The following is a 23,180-nucleotide window of genomic DNA, read 5'->3' on the forward strand; positions in this document are numbered from 1 at the left end:
CTTTCCTCTTTGCTGCAGACAGAAATGCCATATCCCTTTCCTCTTTGGAGCCCGTAGGGCCCCACAATCACAGATCAGCCACAGTCTGCTCTCCAGTCTTATGACCTACCACTAGTACCACTACAAATTTATATTTTCCAACCTCAAATATGTTCTTAAAGCTTCTTGACAATCTTTTCCACTTACTCCAGGTTAAATCAGATCTTCTAGTATTCCAATAACGGCTACTTCAAACTTTTTCCCAATCTTTTGTAGTTCCTTTTTTACTTTTATCTTTCCCTTTAGCAGGAGAGAAAAAACAGAAGCCATCAAAGAACTTTCTGTCCTTCCTCTATATCTACAAATATTTGCACAGTAGTATTAGCTACAGTTTCTGAATTCTTATTATTTACCAGGCATAATAAGCATTTTCAAACACTATTAAGAGGTGAACACTATTAGCCTCAAGGTTAAGTCATCTGCCCAAGGTCATACTGCCTATAAAGAGTGGCAGAGCTAGCTATGTCCATCTTTATTCCTCATAGCCTCTGAGGAATACTGTTTCCAAGTTCAAGGAACTTTACTACATAAATTATTCCCTCTCTTGTTATTTTCAACCTCTCCCTTCACTGGCTTATTTCTTCCCTCAAGTTACAAAAATGCTGAAGTCTCTCACATTAAAAACTATCCCTCAACCCTCCTTCAACCTATGGCTCTTTCAAGCTTTTCAAAATTGACACCATCTCACATCTTCATCTGCCTTTCTCTCCTCCACAAGCCCTCTGAAACAGCTCTCAATGAAGTCAAAATGACATTTTAATTGCCCACTTCAATGGTTACTCTCAGTCCTTATCTCATTTGAGTCTCAATAGCAACTGACATCAACTACTTCAGCCTTCTTGAAATCGCTTTTCTCCCTTTGGCTTTTGCAACACTACTTTCTTTTACTTATCTGAAGCTACACTTAAGAACAGGAGCCCCAAAGAAGACAGAGAACAACTGTCTCTGCTTGTACCTCAAATGTTAGCGTTCACCAAGGTTGCATTTTCTACCCTCTTTTCACTTTACATACACTCTTTGAGTGATAACATTTACATCCGTGGTTTTAACTGACACAAATACACTAATTATTCCTAAACCTGTATCTGCACTTGAGGTCCTTATATTCAACTGCTATTGGACTTCTAAACCAGTAAAATCCCACAGACATGTTTAAGTCAATATGTCCAAAATAGAAGTTACCATTTCTGTTTCTATAAAACCTGTCCTTCCTTTGGTATTTCCTAGCTTAACGGATACTATCTATTCACCCAAACCAGAAATCTGGGCATTATCCTATACCTCCCCTCTCTTTCACCTCTCTCCTCTACTACTATACAGAACAGTTGTTAAGCATAAGGAAGAAAGGCTGGTTTTATTCCATTTCAATATTTATCAGCTGTGTTATCTTGGGTAAGTTTCTTAACCTCTCTAAATCTAATTTTCTTAACAGTAAAATAAGGATAATAATAGTACTTTAACCCATGAGTGTTTATAAGGACAGAATAAGAAAATTTATGTAAAGCCCGTAGTATAGTACCTGGCACATAGTAAGCATTCATAAATATTAGCCATTTTCAATATCATTCCTAACAATTATGCCTAACAGATCTCTCATTAATTCAAAGGATTTTTCTAAAATATAGAGCTGATCACTTTCCCTCTCACTCCAAGTTTTTCAGACCTCCCTACTACCAGCTACTACAGAGACGTTAGAGTACGCACAATGCCTTCCAGTGTGGACTCCACCTATGCAGTTTCATCTTCTACCATTCCCTATCCTTCTCCTGAATCTTAAACTCCTACAACATCAACTGATAATTACACCCCATGTAAAAGTACTTCCACACCTTTGCACATACTGTTTCCTTAACAAATGCCCTTCCTTCCTAAAACCCTCAACTGGAGTTCTTCACTGCTACTCGTTCATCCTTTACAATCTGGCTTAAACATTGTCCCTTCTCTACTAAATATTCCTAGATTCAACCAGGTAGAGTTTATCACCCCCTTCTATAAACTATCACTATATATTTTATGATTATTTATTTATATGTCTAATACACCCATTGGAATATGACCTCCTTGAAGGCAAAGACATGTACTAATTCATCCTTAATTCCCAATTCTGACACAGTGCCTATCCCAGAGTCAATATTAAATCTTATCTACTGGAACAATAAAGGTTGAGTAGTGGTTGATACTGAATGAAATGACTGAAAATGCTAAAGAGTTTATATTTTATCTTAAAGTCAATGAAAGTTTTAGAACAAAGGAACAGATGAAGATAATAGAGACATAAAAAAACTATTCTGACAGTAGCGTAAAGGATGGAAATGGACAGAAACCAATGGCAGGAAATACATTTAGGAGATTAATGTAATAGTAGTTCCAGTGAAGAAATATGGGCCCAGATGATGGTGGCGATAAGAACAAATTTTAGATGCACATCAAAAGGAAAAGGTGATACCTTATGACTATTTGGTTACAGGGGAGGATGAAAAGGCAAGATATAAAGACAACACTCCAAATGTTCAAGCCTAAGAGAAGAGAACAGTGGTAACAATAAAAGATAAAGGGAAATAGTTCAAAGGATGTTAGTTTTAAAAGTAAAGATGAAGGTTACAATTCTGAACATATCGAGAACAGACTTAACCGAGAAATAAGATTTGATTCCTTATTTCACAATCTCCTTATTCCTGTACTTCACTCTCCTATTTCTTTCTTCCTTTGTATTCAGGTCTAGCCAGATAGAGGAAGACCTTATTAGTTGAGGAAAACTGACATTAGTAAAAGGCCACTTAAAATGAATTCAATAAAAATAGAGAAAAAATTTCATAGTAAAAAGCTGGAAGATTATCTGATTTGGGAACTTATCTTGAAATATGAAATTACAATTTATAATAAAGGGTTTTTTACATTTAACAAAATTTAAGTTATAATTTCAACAATACGCTAATTCTTAGAACAGACACAGACAGAATCAAGTTTTTGTTGATCACAATACCAAACTTATAGCACTACTGAAATTCTTAATTTCTTATTCATCTTTTACATCGCAATTATAATCATTTTTATAAAAATTTTAAGAGGACTTCCATCAATTCTGTTAAGGGTCTCTATCAATCCTTTGATAGTTAAATAATTTTTGTTTGAAGAACCTATTACATATATTGTCATCCTTATGGATTTTCTCTCTTCTATTGTTAACCAGACTAATTTAATTCTGCTGTTTCTTAAGGGCTTTATATGATTCAAGTAGTTCTCCAAAGTCGCTTTTCATTGTTTTCATGAAATCTTTTCTTTGTCAGATTTGCACTAAATTTGCATTACGTTTTCAATGAAATGTTGGATTTTAATGTAAAGGGGTTGGAATGCAAGCTGGTATTAAATGGGGAGGGATGTCTGAGGACTAATATTAAAGTGGTCTTGTTAATGAGCGAATATTTTCCTGTTAGGACAATTTTTGCTTCTCTACCCAACCTTATAACTATGAGGACTCACATAAGGAATGCCTATATAATGAGAACAACCCTCGTCCCCTAACATACACATAACCACCTCACTAACTCCAGTAATCTTGTTTATATGGGGAAACAGTTTCAACTTCCTTTTTAAATATAATTACTTTCCAAGGCGAACAAACTCAGTGGATTTTTCTCAGTTTTGTTGCTTATTATAGACAGAGATTAAGGATAACCTACACTCTTTGTTCTAAAGCACAAGTACAGTGAGAAGTGACACCTAATTCTAAGATCAGGATCCCCAGCCCACCACAGATGGGACAGCAAGGGCACTTTATTCTCTTCTTTAACTCAGTTATCCGGATGACTCAGTTAAATGAACCAGTCCTTTTGGATTGATCCTGTGTGTCTCATCTTTTTTTCTCATCTCTTCCTTCTCTTTGTCTATATCAGGGACTGGCAAAATATTGTGCCTGGTCACCTGATTTTGTAAATAAAGTTTTATTGCCACACAGTCTCACCCACGGGTTTATAATGTATTATCTATGGCTGCTTTCACACTACAATGGCAGAGTTCAACAGCTGTTATTAGAGATCATACGACCCACAAGCCTAAAATATTTACTACGTGGCCCTTTAAGAAGAAGTTTGTTGACCCCCGGTCTGTATTATGGGAAATTTCCTCTGCTTTAGCTTCTAACCCTTTTACTGAAACAAGTATTTTTTGATGACCTATTATGTGTTTATCCTGACAAGTGCCAAGGGAACTGTATTAGGAATGGTTTCTGTCGTCTAGAAGTTAAGATCTAATTGAAGAAGCCACACTAATGCATATAATTAAGTTACAGTGTGAAAGATAAACTGGAAAAGTAAAAAAGTCAAGAGTGACCAGCCAGAAGGTAGATAAAATAATTGAAGAGGTAAAATCACAATATATGATGATGATACCAGAGAAGATGCATTTTAAAAAATGAATCACTAAAACCGAATGACAAACTTTACACAAAAAGAATATGCCCAAATTCAAGATATGTATAGAGATGGAACAGAATGGTACACTCAAGAAAGTAAAGAAGGTAAAGGGCAGCTTTACATGTCAAGTACATAAAGACGAGCCCTTAAGGGTTACTTAAGTCAAAGTTCCACTTTCATAAATCTAGGACATGATTTCAAATTGATCTAAATAGGAAATCTGCAATTGTATTCTTATTTTTTCTGTACCATAAAATGGCCAAGAGGATTATCTGTTAAATAAATGAAGATAAGACTTTTACAGAGATGGTGCCATAAGGAAAAAGAATCAGGATAACTCTATCATTTGGCACCAGTTAAGCATTTAATGTTAGAGAAGATGACAATGTTTTTCTGATCTGTAATTCATGAAAAGTCTATCACTTATAATAACTGAGATAAATGAAAGGTGGCATTTATTTCTGATCTATATTATAATTTAGCAGAAAAATTAAGAAATATACTTAAATTTTTTTAGTTTTAACAATGCTGGATACTTACATCAATATTGACAGGTTCTATTGTGTTTATATGTACATTTGGAGCTGATGAGGACCGGTCTCGTTGTCCAAACTGATTTCGATGATCTTCATCTGCTGGTCGGAAAGGCTGTGGAATTGGAATGGATTTTGAAGGAGATGGACTGGTGAGAATTTGGGGCCTGGAAAAATCAAGTCATTGGGAGATAAGATTCAGAGCAACTTTATAGAGATAATAACATAAAAAAATGAATGATATAAAGATTTGTTTTTATAGTCTCAAATAAGATCTTTAAAACAAAGCATTAAAAACCTAGCTAATGGCTTTTAAAAGTATTACTTTAAAAAATTAACATATGCCTACAACTAATACTGACAAAGCTGCTTTGCTCAAACAGACCCTCCAGGGACTATCAATAACAAGAACATTGATTCTTATCCAGAAAATCCTAGGGAAATCTACAAATGGCTAGATATTACCTGTAGTTAATCTGCTGAAGAAACTCTTGTTCTTTAAAGTTAGACAAAAATGCTCTAAGTAGACACTGACTGAATAAAACCTGTTTTTTTTTACCTTTGCCATTTCTTGATAGCTGAAGTTACTAAAATGAAATTTTTATGAAACGTATTAGGAAATTAGAAATATCTTGAGAATACACACGCCTATTTCAGGACCTGAAAGTTGTACCCTGTTGCTTTACACAAAAGTTGAATTAAATTTCTGAACAACAGCAAAAGACTATTTTAAAAATCAAAAGATGATCCTTCTAGTGTCAATCTCTCATATTTAAACATTTTTACCATGCCCAATAACAGATACGATACAGAAGAATCATATATCAAGCATTAAACCAAGCATTTTTAAAAATTGTTTTCTGATGAAGCCATCAAAATAGGCAACAGAATGACCTATTTTGGTACTGTAGATAAATAACAAAGTCTATGATCTCTCACTGCCCCCAAAATGAATCTGGCATTCACAAAGCACACAAATTTTGAGAACAGATTGTAAACACCTGTGAGGAATCTATCCCCATCAGAAAGGATATCCAAGGGAGCTGGGAAGTAAGCACTTGATGAGGTATGGCTGTCTTAGTGAGCTCCATCTGGACCAATGAATGACAGTGCTAACAGCCTCTCTTCAGAGACTGGTTATCATTTCACCCATCTTATGCAAACTCTGTAACTAATCAGCATTATTTAGTGGTTATTAAGACATAGCTAGAAAGACAATGTTGAGGGAATAAAAAGACATTTTGTGAAAGGAGAGGGTTTAGAGAGGAATGGAAAGAAAATATAGTAGAAAAGGAATACATAAAGTTTGAAGAGCCAAAGCCAAATAGTGACAAAAAGCTCCTGAATAAAGCATGTTAATAGAATCTGAACTACACTAGTTTATAGTTGTACTTCTTTAAAGCATACTATTAAAGGCAGGGAAAGAAATTTTTACTTTGTTCATATTAACTAAATGAATCCACTCAGAATTGAAGTAAAAATTTAAAAATGTTACGTACCTTAAAATATTAGTATTAGATCACTAAGAATTATAGGTAAGACTGATGGAACTGGCTTTTAAAAAAATTAGCATGCTCCACTGGCCCTTGTTATTCTGATTATTGAGAAATTTTTAGTTTGTGACACAGCTGTCTTTATTTTTGTTGTAGGTAGCCAGTATATGCCCTTTGCTAAAGGATTTTGGGAGCAGCAGAAAGAATGTAAAAATGACAATATTAGTGTTTTTAAAAAAGTTTTGGAAAGTGCACTTATTTCTTAAAAACTATTTATAGGCTGAGTTAAAGTCTTAAGGCAATAGTATACTTTAAGTTAGGACTTAAAAGCAGAAAAAGCCTCAATTAACTACAACTGTATAGAATAGTCTAATATAACTGATCTGGTACAGGCATAAGTGATATCAAGCCATTCTTGAAACTTACTGAATTAAGACTATAACAGCAACATGTTGTACATAACAAATCAGAAATATGTATGCAAAGGACACTGGTACAGAAGTAGGAAAAACAAAACCCTAGATAAATTTTGTTATCATATCTAAAGAAAAGAATGAATATATTAGAAAATGAGGATATCTGCCTATTATACAAAATCAGAAAGACTATATTTGGCATTTGGTATATAATACAACCCAGGGAAAGGTAAGCATTGGTCCACAAAGTCAACTTATCTAGCCTTGAGGGCAAGTATATTATAATTTTGGAGAATATTTCAAGTTATTACATCCTGATGTCATTAAACATCTGAACCATGTCCTAATATCAAAAACAATCTTCGGATTGTAATTTGGTTTCTCATAATTATCTTTCAAAAGCAGAGTGAGTACTGATCCATCCAACAGGTATATTTCTCTCTGAAATGAATTACCTGGCATTCTGATTTTGGTTACTGACAACCAATACATCCCTGACCTTCATCATTTCTGGGAATCAACCAAATTGCATTTCCACACTGCGAAGTCTTTACCTGGACCAAGGTAATTTAGACCTTGTGAAGTATGCTGGGAGTCAGCAAACTGGCTTTCTCCTGATGATACCTCTCCCTATCTAGCTGCAAACCTCTTTAAAACAGTATCAAATTAAAAATAAAAAGAATTTTACCTCTAACACCCTTCAGCAAATTACCACTTAGTTTAGATCTCATTTTAATCTAGAATATTAAATGTTTTGAAGCAAAATGACTTCTGTTCAGTGATATGCAAATTTTAAAATGCTGACTTTTCATAAACTTATAGATTCCACAGCATTTTTAAAAATTAGAAAAGGAAGTACCCCTAACATTCTATTCAAAACTGGGCAATGTATCGCTTCTTCAGTATGTCTTGGTTACGTCTATTATTACGCGTGTTTCATGACCATTATAATTGTTATCAGGACTATTAACAAAATGCAAAGGAACATTGATATAAAACAAGATTGGCTTCTTTCTTTTCACAGGCACCCATATACGCTTGTGACATAAAAGCAACAGGAAAACAAAAGTTTGAACATCTTATCATTTGCTCAAGACCAGAATGTACTTCAGTTTAGTTACGAATAAAATATTCACGGCATCGGCAAATGGTTTCTTAATGTTAAGATAGCATTCCTTCACTGGAAGCAAACATCCTGGATCATTACACCATTATAAATCTTTGGAGAGGGCAAGCTAATTTCATTATGGTGTTCTGTAACTCTGCTCACAGAACTGGGACCTGCCATTAGAAAGGCATCATGGTCTAAAGAATCTGTCAGGAGTAAATGTCATAAGCCAAAGGATTAATTAAAAAATCAAAATGAACAGTAACAACACTTTGATTTGATCTTCTAAGAAATACACAGGTGCATACAACAAATGATAGAGACAGCGGGAATAAAATGACTCCACCAGAGAGGATAACTGTTACTTCCTCACCAAAGAACATAGTGGTTTCATTTTCCAGTGTTCCAAAGTAGATAAACACTTCTACTCCTTAATATAAAAGTCTTTTGCTAAATTTTCTAGCCTATGAGACTTCTAGGAAGGTTAGCTTTGTAAAAATTACACGTCTATTGGGAGTGTCAACTTAATTCTCTCTCTAGGTAGACGAAATAGTGTTACATTGTAAAGAGTGGAAGGAAGTAGGGTTAAAACTGACAATAAATATTTCTGATCTTAAATAATATCTCTAGAATATTCTAGAACAGAATGCTGTGTGGGTACTTTTTTAACCATATGCTTCCAGATATAGAGTAATTTATGCTGCCTCAAGCTCAATAGGGAAAGAGTAAGTAGACCTGTGTAAGAAACGCTCCAAAGCAAACTAATATCTACTAAACTCATCATTTCTGTTTTTTCTTACTATGAAGTTTGAATACGATGACTTTGTATCATCTTTAAAGTCAGTTCTCTCCTTTATCCTCCACAACTATAACACTATGATTTTTTTCTTTTACACTTTATGAATACTCATCCCTTCTCCATGCTGCTGCTGCTCCAGTTCAAGTCCTCAACGACTCTCAGTCTTCAGTGTCAGCAGTGTCCTAGCTGGCCTTCTTCACCCGACACATTTCTCCATCAGTCTATCTAAATATCATTGCTAAGTGATTCTTTCTTTAAAACCACTTTCATCAGGTTAGTCCACTGCTCAAAAACCTTTAATTATTTTTTCCGCTCTTGTGTCAAGTCTAAATTCCAGCCTGAATTCAATGACTCTCCATAATCTGGTTTACACATGATCCTTCTTGACTTAGATTAGCCTCTCTTCACTATCTTCCAAATCCACCATCCCTACTCCCTTTATTTATGCTTCCCTTGAACCTCCCTCATCATCATGCTTTTATACACTAAGCTCATTCAGATTCTAGAATTCTTTAAGATGCAGTTCAAATTCCACTTTATTAAATTTTCTTGACTACTCTCACTATTCTTTCTTCTGTAAACATGATTATTTATGCCCTTTCCAAAGTTTAAAATAGTAAGTCATAAATTGTAGATTATAATTATATACTGTTTTTAAATTGTTTGCCATTGTCTCTTATGTTAACGCTACTCTTCTAAATGGAAGTCATATACATCTATATATGATATTACCTAACAAAGTGATGAGCACAAGGCAGGGAATCTAAATTATCTGTTGCTTGATTTTTTCAAGACTGGTCCTGAAACAGTCTATGTCAGCTTTAATCCCATATATCTCTTCCAAATGCATGTAAATATATGACTGGTGTGATAAAATAGGTTATCCGAAAAAAATTTCTTAACAATCCAAATGTTGCAAAGGCTTATAATTAACCAAAAGATTCAAAAGAAACCAGCTCATATAGCACGGCAGTGAAGAGCAGCAGGAGTCAAATCATACCCAATGGAATCGGAGGGGGGTGCAGAAGGGGATGATCCAGACGTAAGGGCAGTCTCTGCTAAGGAGGCCTCCTCCTGTGATACTGGGTGGTGTTCAAAGAACTTGGAGACAAACAGCAAACTGTGAGGCAAAAACAAAAACAAAACAAAACAAACCTAACTTGTGCAAAACCCAGAAGCTTCATAACACCAGAATACATCATTGAGTTAAATATCTGAAATCAAATTCCATTTTCAGAAACGACTGTTAAATTCAATTAGTTGTATTTCTGTCTAAAGGCTTATTTAAAAAAATTATATTTACTTTCAAAGGCAAGCTCAAAATCCAAAACTAGTCCTTCTATACAGCAAATGTCTACATATTAGAGGGGAAAAATCATGCTTTATGGTTAAGGAATTAGAAGAAAATGTATACCCTACTAAGTTAGATTACATCATTATAATATACTTTAAAGTACAGAGTTGAAGTCTATTTGCTCAAGTGATCAATAAAAGTAATAAGACCTTAAAAGCAGCAACAACAATAACATAAAAGATGATTAAAGTAGACTCAGTCTAATCTATTGGCATAAAGCAAACGGAAATTTTAGAAAGAGACACACTGGGTACAAAGATTTCATATCTTACTTTTAAATAAACCAGGAGGGTGGGGGATAGAAGGAAGGAGGGGGAAAAAAAGAGATTGAGAGAGACAGAAAACATACTTTACAAAACAGATGAGAGAATCAGACCTCCTGATCTGTGATCCAAAAATATAAGGGTTAACTTAATTGAAACAACACCTGCTCTCCTCCCAAAAACTCTCTGAAAGTGATTTTCATGGGCAAGGGACCTTCATTAATTAAAAAATAATATAAAACATAGATGAAATGTATAGCTAAAGCAATATTACAATTTTGGAAAGAAGTACTGGCTATACTATTTATTACTCTCTAGCCACACTTTTTTTTAATTCCCTGTAACAACTCTACTGGAAAGACAATCCCCACAGACTCTAAGACATACCAGTTTCAGATTAAGTTAAAATGGTAGATAGAAAAGAGATTTTGTTTTTAGATTACTTACTCAAGTTGGTCATAATTAACACACATCAGTGGAACCTCTGTACTACAACGCTGGTGAAATTTATAACCACATGTTTGACAGCGGAAACCCTGGAAAAGCAGCTTTCGACAAAAGTCACAAAATGCTAAGGTGAAAAAAGTTTTCCGTACCTGCAAAGTAAAATATCATAGAGGATTTCAAAAGCTTGCAAGAATCTTTTTAGAAATCAACTTATTTACTCTTTTGTTTAAAATAACAAATCTTTAATATGTTTATATCATGAGAACTACCTCACACACTAAGATACTAAAATCAAAACCAGTGGGTTCAAGATAATAGATGGAGTATATGTATTTATCTCCCACTCAACATCCAATTAAAAAACTCAGAAGTCAAGAAGGTGGGAAATGAATAAAAGACTGGAAACTAATTTCAAGGTTAACTACATAAAAGTAAAAGTAGAGATGACAAGCAGAAAGACAGAATAGAGCTGAAAGAAAGGATAAGGGTACAGTTTAATAACTATACAAAGAAAGGAGTTAAGAGATGCTTACTGGTGTTGATAGAATAAGAAACAAAGGTATATTATTTAAAGTTATAAAGGTATCCAACAGAGGAACCAAAAAAACCCAGAAAACACATTGGAGGAGGTGGAAAGGTTGTAATACTACAAATGAGCTAATTCCCTATGGAATCAGTAATCAGTAAATGATGTCTGAAGTTGGTAAAGTAAGAAAGTGTGGTGTAAAGTTACTACTTAGTAATATGCAAATAATCACTAAAGAGCTTAAAACAGAAACCATTAAAAGTTAAGAGTAATTTCCTCTGGAGAGTGGCATTAAAAGCTACCAAGGGATGGGGTGACATTATTTTTCATTATAAGCCCCTCTGCACTATTTTTAAAACTATATACATTTGATTAAAATGTAAATATACTTTGACTAAAATGTTAAAAACAATTATTTATAAAAGGAAAAACTAGTTTGCAATTGTATGAAAATCGGAACCCTACCTAAGCTTGGTAACTAGGACAAGGGATAGGAAAATCACCTAAAAGACAGCAGCAAGTACTTTTAAAAATCATCAGTTTGTTAGAGAATTAGAACATCTAAATGTATTTGTGAACATTCCTCTATGTGAAACTTGAAAGGCAACATGTAAGAACTCCATGTCAGAAGGCGAATGCTCTACAACATGGGTCACACAAACAGAACTGTGCTGGGAAGCTCTATCTTGATAACTACCGAAGCCAGAAATCACTTAAAAAGTATTTGCTTTGTGTATATAATAAGCAGACAACATAAAAAGGATAAACAAATACCAAAATGTTAACAATGGCTATTTCAGAGTGGTGAGAACATGAGTGACTCTATTTTGTCCCTTTTTCTTTCCTATATATTCTCAATTCATCTCAGTTTTTCAGACAGTTTTAATCACAAACAACAGTAAGAAATATATTTTTACATTATGACCCAGGACACACCTGTATTCATATAACAATACTTACCTGACCAAATATGTACATCAAAATTTTCTAATCCATTACACGTAAATGCTTTTCATCATCCATTACATTGATTTCAACACTCACAGTTTACCAAACTCTTTTCAAGAAACACATATTTAATGGGATAAAAAATTATTAAAAAATAATGTTTCATCAAGAAAATGGTATCTTGGCACACCATCCATTCTGGCTTTTGGAAAACATTCAGGTAGTTTTAAGAGTGGCTCTAGTTTTCTTCATCTTTTTTTGTTATGTATCACTTTCTAGGGGATTTAAAAAGGCAACTGCTTGTTTTTATTAGCTTTGTTCGTTTTCCTTTGTCTCTGGATATACGAGAAATTAGAAAATCTTCTTTAATATTTATGAGGCCACTATTTACCAAAGCAAGCACCTTTTATATTGTTAGCAGAACCTCAGGAAATAGATCACAGAAAAATACATTTTCACAGGAATCAGCATTTTATAGTCATCTGATCCTCTTTGCTAACCACTCACACCCTCACTTGCCTGATAATTTATTGAATTTCATGAAGCCCTAATTTCTCTTCCTTCATTAATCTACTCAATTGCAGTCATTCTTCCTATCACTGACTTGTACTTGAAAACTAGGTGTAACTAACTGTTTGTGTATGTAAAGGAGGAAAAAAGAAAAAAGAGGCAAGGAGAGAGGGGAGGAAGGAGGGAAGCAGAGAGAAGAAAACATCTGAGGGGGAGAAAACGTGGGTATGCATTTGATTATAAACTGTAAGTGACACGTACATGTATCTCTGAGCATACCTCTGTCCGTAAAGGTGGACACAGGAAGGTATAACTTTTCTTTTGGGTCACAACTCAGGCTTATTCTGGAATTCAAGTACATCCAGATATGGATGGCGAACTAGTGGAAGGCACAGACCTAGCAATCTGCATGCATTAATTTGTAAGGTGTGGGCTGTCTGAAGGAAGACATTAACCTCAGTGCTTATAGAAAATGAGAAGGGCTGGACACATGGCATCTGTTTCAAATCTTGTTTCTCTACCTTCCCCAACCCTGCGCCCCACCAGTTCCCAAGAACTCCTGGGATATAGGTAAATACTGAAGGAACTGCTTTTATAACAGATTCTATGAAAACAGGAGGCATAAGAAGCATTCCTTGAGTAGCCAGCAAAATCCATTACTAGAGAAGCAAAGAGAGGAATTCTTTGCTTTCTAGGCAGAACATAGGCTTTTACTCTTGCCCCTATATGGCACTCAAAGCAATTGCTCTAAAACACAAATTTAATCACACTTCTCCCCTCCTTACAATTGTTAACTTTCCAATTATTTTAGAGGGAAGTCCAAATCTTTAACATGGCTTACAGGGACTCTCATGAGTTGGACTCTGCTTACTCTACCATAACTCTTGTTACACTGTAACACACCCCCTCTCCGACTTTGTACCATCCATTCTGAACTTTCTCAAAACTGAAAAGGTAGCATGTTTTCTTGCTGTTCCCTCTGTCTAGAGTACTCTTCCCTTCAATCTTCATCTGCTATTCTCTCATCCATGAGGCTTTAGCTTAGATATTTCTTCCTCTGGGAAACATTCCTGATCCCTCAAGGGCCAGGTTAAGGGTCTCTATTCTGTGCATCTTTAGCACTTTATACATACACAGTAATTAAGAATGTTTATGAAATTTTCTTATTAAATCATGTCTCTCTACTCTAAGGCAGGAATATACTGTTTTTCTTATTCATTGTCATATCCCCAGATCAGACACAGTGTTGGCAAATGGAAAGTTCTCAATAAATATTTGCTACTCGGTCTCCAACTGTGTTGTGAGGATTTCCATACTCTGGAACTAACCTGCAGTTGGCTTTCATTATCCTTTTGTGGCGAGGACCTTCCTGAGGCACTATTTTAATACTATTTTGTGGTTAGCAACTTAGGTCTTCTTTCACCTCCTCATATCCAATTTCTAGCTAAGAAGAATAATTAAGAAAAAGAGTAGTAATCACTATGAAATGTAAGCTCAACTGTTTTTGGATTCCTAAAAATTTAAATAAAAATCTTAAGATTTATCCACTCAAATTCCACAAGTTAAAAAAAATCAATAGTAATGAACTTTCTAGCTTATCATTATAAAACTATTTGTTACACAGTAAATTTGATTGACATTAGGCATATCTTACACTCATCTAAAAGATGCCTTATTTATTGAAGCACAAACCTGATATAATTATTCACCAGTAATGGAGCCCCGAAAGCACAAACCCCCAAGCAAACCATCTCATCAATCGTCTGTTTTAAGAGCCCAGCTGTACTAACCACCAAGGCACATGGGAAAACATTTGATGCCAAAAGGGTAGCAATAACTATCCATCTAGAATAAACAAACTACAGTTAAAATTCCATATATACAGAAAAGTCAGAAATGCATTCCTGCTTTAGAGATCACTCTAATCCTGGCTTCTGCCTACCCTTTTAGAGGATAGGTTCTCAAGCTCTGGCAATCTATCCTCCTCTCTAAGGCGGAGAGGTCCCATGTTTCAGGCCTCACACTGGTGACACTTAGCTTTGGCAAGTTTCTAGCAAAACCAGATAAAGGGAGAAGTCCTCAAAGAGAGCTATTCTACTTCCATTAACCTATCCTTCAGAAACATTTATACTAGTGTGTCAAGATATATGCGTAAAGATTCTATTTAGTCCTGTATATAATTTTTTGAAAACACTTTATCTATTAATAGAGGGATGGCTAAATATACCTAATTTATATTCTTATGGACTACTATGCAATCATTACAAAAATAAAGCGAGGTGTACTGACATGGAAAGATGTCCATGATGCATTTTTGTAAAAAAAGGTGAAGAATATTACACAAAACATTATTCCAATTTTAGTTTAAGAAAAGTAAAGAAATGGAAAATAATGAAGGGAAGTGATGGGAAGGGAGGAAAAAAGATAAAAGAGAAAACTCAGGGCTCACAGGTATAAGCACACGTTTGTATCCACAGAAAGAAGAGAAAGAATCTGGAATACTATACAATAAACTATTAACAAATGTTTACATCTAGTATAGTATTTTCACTTTCTTACTTGATTTACTTTTGTACCATTCAAATTTTCTTTTTATTTTCTTTAAATAATGGACATGCATTGCTGTTTTAAATTAAAAAGAAAGCACAATGATTAAAATAAAACTCTTTAGTTTAAATACGAGTTTATTAAAGAACAAAACTGATTTTCAACTTAGGTAAAATATCAATTCTCAAATTATTCATCCATATTTCATATTCCCTAAATAGAAATTCATTCACAAGAACCCAAACATTTTTGACATTTCAAAAAAATGTAAAGGTACATACAAAGTTGTGTGTTGTAAGTGGAACATTCTCCAACACTTCTACATGCAATTCCTCTCCAGTGAGCCAGGAAATATCAGTGTCCCAGCCAATTGGTTTCTTCTCTCTGCAAAGTGTAGACACAAATCTTTCTTGGTTATTATACCTAAAAATCTTCATATACCTCATGCTGAAGATATGAAAATTTGGTTATTGAGGGGCTAGTAATGGTGAGGGAGGTTTGGCTCCCTGGTCTTCCATCGTTAGAAATTTAAATGGCAATAAATTAATTTTTAAGTTTACCCCAAATAAATGTATCACTCTTGGACAAACAGCAGGGTAAAGAGATGTACTCTTTTCTTCAAGTCAGCTCCAGAAAAGACCTACAACAGCAGAAAATGGATTGTTCCTGGCGTCCAAAAAAAAAAAAAGAAAAAAAAAATCACAGGTATGGATATTTATCTATCCTTTCAAAGAAAAAGAGTACTCAAGGGACAACATGCCCCAAAAAGAATACTTTTTTAAACTGGGATTCAAAATTTGGGGGGGTCTTGGCACAATTTTAGATGCATTCTGAAAGAAAAATAGTTCAATATAAAATGTTAATTTTGATAAGCCTTTTATGAAACTGAGAGTTCGTATTAAAAACAGGGCAGTTGGGAAGAGTCCACTATTCAAATAAAGCACATTCTAAATGGTTCAAAAGTTGTAAGAATCTCAAATTCCAAGTAAAGTCATTTAATTAGAGTAATAAACACTATCATCACACAAAATTATTTAATGTTAACTCCTCAAAGGACCTACAAGATTTCTTTAGGTGAACTTAATATTTTTTTCTGAAGTTGATTTTCAATTTCCTAGGCTTGGGTACAGATCCTACAGAAAACCCCAAAGTTTACTATCTGAGGGTTTTTTTTCCTTTTTTTAAACAAAACTTCACATCACATACAAACCATACCCATCCTGAATTCTGTAAACAGCACAGCACTCTGGGATTAGACCTCTCATCATCAGTGCTTTCTTTAGACTGTCCCGGACTGTAACGCCACACCTTGCAGGTACCTATAGTATCATAAATACATGATATGAGGTAAGGGGAATAAATTAGGTATTTTTTCACATCATTTTCTCAAAATTCAATAATTTACCTTTACAACATAGTATCTTTAAAAGGTCATATGGATTACTATGTCAGAGACAACATCATTTCTTTTTTTTTGAGGAAGATTAGCCCTGAGCTAACATCTGCCGCCAATCCTCCTCTTTTTGCTGAGGAAGACTGGCCCTGAGCTAACATCCGTGCCTATTCTCCTCCGCTTTATATGTAGGATGCCTACCACAGCATGGCTTGCCAAGCGGTGCCACGTCTGTACCTGGGATCCGAACCAGCGAACCACAGGCTGCGGAAGGGGAACGTGCACACGTAACTACGGCGCCACCGGGCCGGCCCCAGAGACAACATCATTTCTAAAGCTAACTTAATATTAAAGGGAAATTATAACTCAAATATCTGTTATTTTCACCAACTTAAAGCAAAATTGATTTGGTTTTTATTAAAATTATGGAATATTTTAAACATATAAAAGAGAACAGAAAATATAACAGACATCTATGTACCCATCACTGAGAAATAATAGATGTTAACAATTAAAGCAGATTCAATTTTGATCCAACATTGTTCAAAGCTGAAAACTGTAACCCTTCAACCACACTGATGGTCCTTAAAAGACATCTTACTGATCCTAAACATAAGAGGAAGAAAATACTTGTCTTAATGCGCGTAATTAATATTTGTTGTTTAGTTGCCTAGCATTCCTATTTCCTCTGGGAACCTGCCCAACCCTAAAAATCCACATGGTACTAGAGAGGCTATCAGTCAAGGGTTGCTACTTTTCTAGCTACCCATGAAACAGCTGGCTAATCAGTTTCTCATATCCCTGGCAAAAGCAACTGATCCAGGACTAGACACAAACAACACAGGAGTTCTTCCCTAAACTGACAGAAGGGCACTAGCTGTGAGAAGTCCCTATCTCTACTGTAGTTACATTGTGCCAAGACGACAGAAATCTGGAGCCCCCAGTGGCTATCTTTCCCACTACATTGAGAAAATCTGGTTACAGAATGAAGCTAACCTAGTGAGAAGTAGAGATGACCCTGGGAGTGGGGAAGGAGGGCGCCCTGGAAAGAGATAAGAAGAACCTTTCTACATATTTGAAGTTATCCCTACTCTGGCCTTTTCTGCAGGTGCCCAACCCCCAGCCCAACCCCAGTGAATGTGAATAATTTATAACTGAAAGAGAACTGACAAACAGTGTGGACTAAAGTGAGAGAGTGGGAGTTCAGGATGGTTATTTTTTATGGGGGGGATGGGAGTGGAAACAGAGGCAATGTGTTAGTTAATAACAATAAAATTAAAGGTTCCATTCTTTTAAACCATGAAAGTACTTAGCAAACCATGTTTCCAAAGAAACTGGGAATCTTTATGCCAGAGGGGAAAAAAATGGAGTAAAGGTGAATATAAGACAACTGAATTTAAATAACATATTGAACGGAGAACAACCCAGAAAGCCAAATTAGGACATACAATTAGAAAAAACAGGAGGCAGATTTTAGCTCAATTATAACCGTTAAAACTACCTAGCAAGGCAAGTTTATCATGAAGGAGTAGGCTCATCATTGGAAGTATTCAAGAGATGGGACCAGTACGGTTAATCCTCTTTATTCATGTACTCTGCATTTGCGGAATTTGTCCACTCACTACAATTTATTTGTAACCTCCAAATCAATACTTGCAGCGCTTTTGCAGACATGCGCAGAACGGCAAAAAATTTGAGTTACCCAACAAACGCCATCCCACTTGAGGCTGAACAAAGTAACACTCGGCCTTCTTGTCCTAGCTCTCATACTCTAAACAAGTGACCTATGCCAGTGGGCTTTTAAACTAACAAGCCCCAGCCAGCTGTGAAGAAATAAAGAACCTAGAAGCCAATATACAGAGGCCACCTTGGCTCATTTATATAACAGTAACCTGTATTTCCCCTAGGAGCAATGGTTTAGTGTTTGCAGCAAATTTATAGAACATACCTACTGCAAACAGCGAGAACTGGCTGTACATTCCAGAAAGAATGAAGGGAAAGCTCACTCTTTCCCTCTGCTACTCATATTCCACCTACTCTAATGCAACAACTTCTTGGTTGGCAACCCTATCTGTAGTTTTAAACCCCATCCAACCTATCCTATCCCATGTTACCATAGATATCTTTCTAAAGAAGGTATTCTTAACTTTTCTGTGTGTCAAAGACTTCTGAGAATCTGAGGAAGGCCTCAGATGTTCTCTCTGGAACATAAAATTTCAGGGGGTTCATTGAACCTGAAACCAACATATGGACTACTGAGGAGCTCAATGAACTCAGATTTAGAATCCCATCCTAAAATATAATCTTACATTTTATGAGCCCGCTTAAAATTTTCCCATTATTTATAGGGCAAAATTCAAATTCCATAATATGGCATCAGTGAACTGAGGCTATCTATGCCAGTTCCTTTGGAAATTTCCCTCATGTGCCCCAGTAATGCCATCTTCAAATACAGCTATGCTCCCTAATGCTTCTCAGCACAGGTTGATTCCAAGGCATGTATATATTTCATCAGCAGGCAAAAATTGGGTTTTCCACTCTATCACCAAGGGAAAATCTATCAATCAGTCTTTCTTCATTCCACTCCAGTAGGCTGATTTTTTGTACTATTTGCTCCTTCATGATAGCGCCTATTCAACAAACCGACAGACCAATGGAACAGAACTGAAAGATCAAAACAGACTCCAATACATAAAAGAAATTACAATAACATGAAGACAGCATCTGAAATAGGGCAAAGATGAACTTTTTAGTAAGTGATGTGGGGACAACTAGAACTAATCTAGAAAAAAAGGTTCATTTATACTTCATATTGTACACTAGGGTAAACTCCAAATGGATCAAAGGTTTAAATAGTGAAAGAAGGAAGGAAGAGAGAAACCATAAAAGAACTGGAAAAAAACCATGGTAAACTCCTTTATAATCTGAAGTGAAGAAGGCCTTTATAACTATGATGCAAAATCTGGAAGCCACAAAAGAAAAAATATTAAATTCCACTAAATAAAACTAAGAGCCTTTTAGATGGCAATACTAATAAACACAGAGTAAGCAAAGTCAAAAGACAAATTCGAACCGGGAAAAAATATTTGCAACTCATATAACAGGCATATAATCTTCCTGACGGATAGAGAGCTGCTGAACAATTGAGATCAAGACCATCAACCCAAAAGAAAAATGGGTATAGGACATAAAAGATAGTTCATAGAAATAGAAATGGCCTTCAAACATATGAAAAGGTATTCAATCGCACTGAGAGAGAAAAGCAAACTCAAACCAGCCACGATGCTGTTCATTTACCAGACTGGCAAAAATCCAAAAGTTTGACAACATATTCTGTTGCTGAGTCTATGGTAAAAAGGCATCTCTTACATTGCTGGTAGCAGTGCAAAATTAAGCAACACCTATGAAGCAAAATTTGAAAGTATCTATCAAAATTACAAATGCAAATTTCTCTTTGATCCAGGCAAGCCTACTTTTGGTATACCACAGTATACTGGTCAACTACAGCTGTGTATTTCAGTAGTGCATTTCTTTCTACGGAGTAGTATTCTATTCTATGGATATAGCAAAACTTGTTTAACCATTCATCTGCTGATGGACATTTGGGTTATGCCTAGTTTGGTGCTGTTACAAATAAAACAACTAAATGTTTTTGTAGAAATCTTTGTATGGACATATGCCTTCTCTTCTCTTGGGTAAATACCTAGAAGTAGAATGGCTGAATCATATGCTAGGTGAGTGTTTAACTTTTTACAAAATTGCCAAACTGTTTTTTTTCTTTATTGTGGTAAAATACATATAACATAAAATTTACCACCTTAACCATTCTTAAGTGTATAGTTACTTGTATTAAGTACATTCAGATTGTTGTGCAAAAAATCTCCAGAATTCTTTTCATCTTACAAAACTGAAACTCTATACCCATTAAATAACTCCCCATCTCTCCTTTCTCCAGGCCCTGGCAACCACCATTTTGTTTTCTGTCTCTATGAATTTGACTTTTCTAGGTACCTCATACAAATGAGATCATACAGTTTGTCTTTTTATGATTGGCTTATTTCACTTAGCAATATATCCTCAAAGTTTATCAATGCTGTAGAATGTGTAAGAATTTGCTTCTTTTTAAGGCTGAATAATATTCCAATTGTATATATATACCACATTTTGTTTATCCATTCATCAGTTCATGGTTGGGTTGATTCCACATTTTAGTGATTGTGAATAATACTGCTATGAATGTGGGTGTACAAATAATCTCTTCGAAACCCCACTTTCAATCCACTGGTGTATATATCCAGAAGTAGAATTGCTGGATCATATGTAATTCTATTTTTAGTTTCTTGAGGAACCATCATGCTGTTCTCCATAGTGGTCACACCATTTTACATTCCCACCAGCAATGCACAAGGATTAGAATCTCTCCACATCCTTGCCAAGACATGTTCTTTTTTCTTTTTTTGATAGTAGCCATTCTAATGGGTGTGAGGTAGTATCTCATTGTGGCTTTGATTTGCATGTTCCTAATGATTAGTGATGTCGAGCATCTTTTCACGTGTTTGTTGACCATTTGTATATTTGTATACCTTCTTTGGAGAAAAGTCTACTCAAGTCCTTTGCCCATTTTTCAATTGGGTTGTTTGGGGTTTTTTGTTGTTGAGTTGTAGGAGTTTCTTAAATGTATTCTGGATGTTAACCCCTTATCAGATATGTGATTTTCAAATATTTTCTCTCATTCCACAGGGTGCCTTTTCACTGTTGTGTCCTTTGATACATGTAAGTTTCTTATTTTGATGAAGTTTAACTTATCTATTTTTCCTCTTGTTGCCTGTGCTTTTGGTGTCGTATCCAAGAAACCACTGCCAGATGCAATGTCATGAAGGTTTTCCTCTATGTTTTATTCTATGAGTCTTACAGTTTTAGCTTTTATATTTACATCTTTGATCCACTTGAGAGAACTCTGTACATGGTGTAAGGTAAAGGTCCAACTTTATTCTTTTGCATGTGCATATCCAGTTTTCCCAGCACCACTTGTGGAAGAGACTGTCCTTTCCCCCACTGAATGGTGTTGGAACCCTTGTCAAAGATGCTTTGACCATATATGTGAGAATTTATTTCTGGACTCTATTTCAAAGGTCTATATGTCTGTCTATGCCAGTACCACAATGATTTGATTACCGTAGCTTTGTAATAAGTTTTGAAATCAGGAAATGATTTCCAACTTTGTTCTTTTTCAAGAATGTTTAACTATTCAGGATTCCTTGAAATTCCACATGAATGGATTTTTCTATTTCTGCAAAAAATGCTATTGGTATTTGGAAGGGATTGCATTAAATAAAACCGCCAAATTGTTTTCCAAAGTGGTTATACCATTATACATTCCACCAGCAGTGTACAAAAATTCCAGTTATTTCACATCCTCGTCAATAGTTAGCACAGTCACTCTTTCATTTTAGCCATTCTAGTAGATGTGTAATGGTATCTTGTGCCTTTAATTTGTATTTCCCTAACGACTTATGATGTTGAGCATTTTCTCATGTGTTTATTTGCCATCCATGTATCTTCTTTGGTGAGGTACCTGTTCAAATCTTTTGCCTATTTTTCAATTGAGTTGTTTGTTTTCTTGTTATAGAGTTCTAAGAGCTCTTTATATATTCTGGATACATGTTCTTGATCTGAATATATGTTTTGCAAATCTTTCAGTCTGTGGTTTGTATTTTTATTCTCTTAGCACTGTCTTTTGAAGAGCAGAAGGTTTTAATTTTGATGAAGTCCAATTTATCAATATCTTCATTAAGGATGGTGCTTTTAGTGTCATATTTAAGAAACTGTTGCCAAATTCCAGGTCACAAAGATTTTCTCCTGTTTTCTTCTACAAATTTTATAGTTTTAGGTTTAATTCTTACTTTTCATTCATTCCTCTGTGTTCAATGTTTTTCTTAAAGTAATTTTTGGGTAGTTCCTTTAAGCACAGTCTGGGAAAAGCAAACTCCTTCATCAGGAAACACCTTTATTGTGCCATCACTCATAGTGTACCTAGCTAGCTAAACTCAGTTTAGCCAAGGTGACTTACAGGCATCTCTCAGCACTATGCATATATATTCTGTTGGCTTCTGGCTTCCATAGCTGCTATGAAGAACTTTTTTGGATAATCTAACTGTAATTCTTTTATATATTTTTTTTTCCTAAATTCTTTTGAAACAATACTCTTTCATTTGTTATGTCTAATAGCATGGATTCAAATTTACTTATCTAACTCAGTGCTTGTGTTTCCAAATCTTTAGTTTCATATGTCTTTTATAAGTGTTAGCCATCATTTCTTTGAATTTTGCTCTACTCCTTTATTTGTAGTCTTACTTTCTGGAACTCTTTGAGACATATAATAAAATTGTTCA

At 35.0% G+C, this 23,180-nt stretch overlaps 1 protein-coding gene across 4 annotated transcripts in view; it reads right to left on the reverse strand.

Annotated features, from left to right (window-relative positions):
• The window catches only part of BRAF (B-Raf proto-oncogene, serine/threonine kinase), a 140,196-nt gene that overhangs the window by 44,710 nt on the left and 72,306 nt on the right, over positions 1–23,180 (reverse strand). For all 4 annotated transcript variants that reach the window (XM_046668904.1, XM_046668905.1, XM_046668903.1 and 1 more), the window contains 5 exons: positions 16,611–16,714; positions 15,677–15,779; positions 10,865–11,013; positions 9,801–9,920; positions 4,992–5,151 (listed from right to left, as the gene is read on the reverse strand). In XM_046668904.1, coding sequence (XP_046524860.1) covers positions 4,992–5,151; positions 9,801–9,920; positions 10,865–11,013; positions 15,677–15,779; positions 16,611–16,714 — 636 coding nt within the window. The remainder of the gene's footprint in view (positions 1–4,991; positions 5,152–9,800; positions 9,921–10,864; positions 11,014–15,676; positions 15,780–16,610; positions 16,715–23,180) is intronic.

The sequence above is a fragment of the Equus quagga genome, chromosome 8 (genome assembly GCF_021613505.1).
Source record: "Equus quagga isolate Etosha38 chromosome 8, UCLA_HA_Equagga_1.0, whole genome shotgun sequence".
Lineage (NCBI taxonomy): Eukaryota > Metazoa > Chordata > Mammalia > Perissodactyla > Equidae > Equus > Equus quagga.